General features: G+C 42.9%; 1 protein-coding gene across 1 annotated transcript; it reads right to left on the bottom strand.

The window, feature by feature from the left end:
- Positions 1-1,113: 1,113 nt before the first annotated feature.
- On the bottom strand, positions 1,114-2,631 carry LOC145813274 (uncharacterized). Its single transcript, XM_082908557.1, has 2 exons — positions 2,170-2,631; positions 1,114-1,995 (listed from the first exon to the last, which is right to left on the bottom strand). Exons 1-2 carry the CDS (start codon positions 2,629-2,631, stop codon positions 1,114-1,116), a joined length of 1,344 nt encoding a protein of 447 aa, XP_082764683.1.
- Positions 2,632-4,415: the final 1,784 nt, after the last annotated feature.

The raw sequence follows: 4,415 nt of genomic DNA, 5'->3' as shown, positions 1-4,415 counted from the left end.
CATAAGTACACAGCCAAGTCCTTTATGCGAAGCATCACTGTAAATTACAAATCCTTCGGTACCAGATGGTAAGGCCAGAACTGGTGTTGTGGTCAACTTTGTTTTCAGATCTTGGAAAGCAGACTCCCGCTCTTCTGACCATTCGAATGCAACTCCCTTTCAAGTCAATTGTGTAAGCGGCACAGCGATTTTGGAGAAATTCTGAACAAACCTTCTGTAATAGCCAGCTAATCCCATAAAACTACGCACTTCAGTGACATTGGTAGGAGTTGGCCAATTCACAATCGCCTCAATTTTATGCGGATCAACAGAGACTCCTTCCTTTGTTACTATATGCCCCAGAAATGCCACCTCTTGTAGCCAGAATTCACATTTCTTTAACTTTGCATACAATTTCTTCTCCCGGAGTGTTTGAAGGATTAGGCGAAGATGATCCTCGTGAGCCTCTGCACTCTTTGAGTATATGAGAATATCATCGATAAAGACCACCACAAACTCATCCAGGTAAGGTTTAAAGACGCGATTCATTAGATCCATAAATATTGCCGGTGCGTTAGTAACTCCAAAGGGCATGACTAGAAACTCGTAATGGCCGTACCGGGTTCGAAAAGCTATCTTCTCCACATCATCAGCTTTGACCTTCAATTGATGGTATCCAGACCGTAGATCAATTTTTGAGAAAACTTGTGCCCCTTATAGCTGGTCAAATAAATCGTCAATCCGTGGTAAGAGGTACTTGTTTTTGATGGTTACCTTATTGAGTTCCCTATAGTCAATACATAGCCGAAGTGTTCCATCCTTCTTTTTCACAAATAAAACTGGCGCGCCCCAAGGAGATACACTCGGTCGGATGAATCCCTTATCAAGCAAATCTTGTAATTGGATCTTTAACTCTTTCATTTCAGCTGGGGACATCCTATACGGCGTCTTAGAGATGGGTTGGGTTCCTAGCGCTACTTCAATTATAAACTCAATTTCGCGGTCTATCAACTGCCCTGGCAATTCTTCGGGAAAAACATCCGGAAATTCACGGACCACTGGAATCACATCAATACCCCCATTCATCACTTGTTCCTCCTCCAAAACACTACATAAATACCCCTGGCATCCTTTCTACATTAATTTACAAGCCTTCACGGCAGAAATCAGATAAGGTGGCGAAGTCACTTCCTGCCCCTGAACAATAGCTTCTGGTTGCCCTGGAGGATGGAATTTAATTTGCTTAGTCAAGCAGTTTATAATTGCACCATAATTACTCAGCCAATCCATTCCTAGAATAACATCAAAAGAGGTCATTTCGAGAGGTAACAAGTTAGCATACACCCGAATATCCCCAAGTTGAAGTTCACAAGCTACATATACCGAAGCACAGATCATAGAGTCTCCCAAAGGGGAAGACACACATAACATATAAGACAAGTTTTCTTCAGTTTTATCTAACTTAGGGGCGAATGGTTTCGACACAAAAGAGTGGGTGGAGCCAGAATCAAACAATACATACGCAGAATGACCATAAACAATAAATGTACCTGACACCACTGTCGCCGCATTTTGTACATCACTTGGAACCAATGCGAACACCCTACCTTGCCTTGCAGTATCTTTATTATTCATAGGTTTAGTAGCTGCCTTCGCGTTGGGGGTTGGCGTAGACCCCGCGGAACTTGTAGCAGTCCTATTGCCCTTTTGTTGAGTCCATTGCGGGCAAGCCCTTACCGGATGAACCGTTTTGCCACATTTAAAACAAGCTCCAGTCTTCCAGTGGCAAGTCCCTCGATGTTGCCTTCCACAAGCTGGGCACACCGGAGTGGAGTTGTGGGTAGGGGTGGTAATGTTGGAGTTCCCAGAATTCTGCTTCTTGTTTGGTGGGGTAATTGATCCTTTTGTCCATTGATTATTCTGCCTCTTCCCATTCCACTCGGAAACTCGATTCTGAGCAGCAAGATTCCCTTCTGCTATAACGGCCCTTTCTAGTACATCGACATAGGTAGGTAGCTTTAACATATTAACCCAGTCTAAGATAGCACCCCGTAAGCCCCTTTCAAATTTCCGTGCCTTCTTATAATCTGTATCCACCATATGAGGCGCAAACCGAGCTAGTTCTGCAAATTGGGCTTCATATTCAGCAACAGTCTTGTTCCCTTGTCTGAGAGTTTCAAATTCAGTCACCTTCTTATCTCGCATGCTCTGGGGAAAATATTTGTCATAGAACAATTCTAGAAATCTATCCCATGTTAATCCTGGGTGCATGGTCCTTGTGAGCATCCACCATCTCCGCGCCTCATCCTCAAGAGTGAAAGCAGCCAATTGCACTTTTTGAGCTTCTGTACAAGGAAAAACTTCGAATAGTTTCTCGATTCCCAAGACCCATGCCTCAGCTTTCATTGGTTCTATGCCTCCTTTGAAGACTAGCGGTTTCATCTTTTTAAACTCTTTAATAAGGGTGATGGTTCGGTCTTCAGCATGAAAATCTGGTACTGCCGGTGAAGGTACCGGTGGTGGCGGCGGTTGTTCTGGTGGCTGTTGCTGCTGTTGTCGTAGGGTCTCCGCCATTTCCATAATCATTCTCTCCATCCTATCCAACCGTGCAGAAGTAGCATCTTCCACATCTTCTGTCCTTGTTCTCACCATCTCCTACACAACAATCAATTATATACAAGAAGCATAATTCAAGTTGTTAGCATTATCAGAGTACACTTAACGTTGCCATCGCTCTTTCATATACTTCAAGAGGTCATACAAGATGCCTAAACTTTTCTAGACACCCTAAGCTCAATGGATCCGTGTGTGAGATAGCAACTCGTGCTCTGATACCACTTGTCACACCCCAAACTCGCCCCTGAAAGTTTGGGCATGACCTATGCAGAAAAGACACTTAACCTGATATATATATATATATATATATAAGGTAGGGGCCTGAACAGAAGCATTGTAGTATCATAGAATAGTATATAAGATAGCATGACATCCATTGAGCTATCACTACCATGCTAGGACCACAGATATAGCATAAGACGAACAGACTTAAGGAGATACACGTTTGAAAACTAGTTATATATGTATGCATATACAGAACCAGCCCCATGGTTGGGCGTAAGACAAAAACATTATATACATTCCTCTTAAGCCAATAACTAGAGTATAAGCCATGGTCTAGCACAACATCACAAACATAAACGGCTTTGAGCAGGTGCCTGGCTATGCTTAGGCTGACAAAAGTATGACGACGCCAAGTCTAGGACCGACCTCCTGATTGGTTACTTACAGAAACAGACATAACATAGGGTGAGCTAAGCTCAGTGAACAATAATACATGCATACTCCACTACTCATATTTAGATAACAACGTAAAGGAAGCTGTAATCACATAATTAGTCTGATTCCGTATTACTTGAACGACATTGTCGGTTCCCCAACTTTACAAATTGGCCATTTGTCTGATAGGTTCACACATACACAAATTAGCTTTTGGCTTCATAGATTCATCACTTATTACGTCGGTCTTTAGCCTCTTGGATGCACAATTTCACAAGTCGGCCCTCGGCCTCATAGATTAATATTTCACAAAGTTCACAAGTCAGCCCTCGGCCTCATAGTCATAGTTTCATGTTTCACATAGTTCACGAGTCGGCCCCCGGCCTCATAGTCATAGTTTCATGGTTCACATAGTTCACAAGTCGGCCCTCGGCCTCATAGGTTTGTAACCTCACAAATGGCCCTTGGCCACATGGGATCATGACTTCACCATTCCTTTTGATGTTTTCATAATTTCACAATGTCTCAAATTTATAACTTCATATTGGTTTCTAAGTAGCATACATATAAACATAACGTCAATAACAATAAATTAACGTGATTGAGGTACATCGAGTACTTTTACTCACTGTGTTGCAGCGGGGCACTAGTTCCTCCTGACGTTCTTCCTACACACACAAAGATTCACATTAGTTCCTCTTTTTCTTGTTAAATAGTTCCTGAATCATATGCTTCAAATGAATTTTCAATCACATTATCAAAAAAATATTTTAACAATATCAGAGGGTCGAGCACGCAAAACAGAACCGGCATGCTTTCCGACCTGGGCCGCACGTGCGGCAGCCCCCTCCGTACGAGCGGACATGGACCGCACGTGCGGTCCCCCTCCTCCGCACGAACGGCCGTAGACAGTAGGCAACCCAGATTTTTTCCCTCTTCTCCGCACGTGCGGCCATGGCCTCCACACGTGCGGCCAAGGCCCTGTTTGGCAGTCCGAAAATTCTGAAAAATCCCCCTTTTGGTGAGCATCAACAAGGTCTAAATTAGATCTTTTGATTACTAAAATATGGTTCAAATTCATGTATTTAAAAGGCACAAATACACAATAATCTAGATCTTGACTTCACAACTCAATTGAATTCATCAAAACTTTAAATTCA

The sequence above is a fragment of the Camellia sinensis genome, chromosome 15 (genome assembly GCF_055761805.1).
Source record: "Camellia sinensis isolate YWXY chromosome 15, ASM5576180v1, whole genome shotgun sequence".
Classification (NCBI taxonomy): Eukaryota; Viridiplantae; Streptophyta; class Magnoliopsida; order Ericales; family Theaceae; genus Camellia; species Camellia sinensis.
This window is presented reverse-complemented; position numbering and strand designations above follow the sequence as displayed.

Excerpts from the sequence above, each read along its gene's own strand:
- LOC145813274 (XM_082908557.1), bottom strand. The coding sequence starts at position 2,631 with ATGGTGAGAACAAGGACAGAAGATGTGGAAGATGCTACTTCTGCACGG. Across the intron at positions 1,996-2,169 it reads AGAGCATGCGAGATAAGAAG|CTACCTACCTATGTCGATGT; the intron begins GTGACTGAATTT and ends AATATGTTAAAG.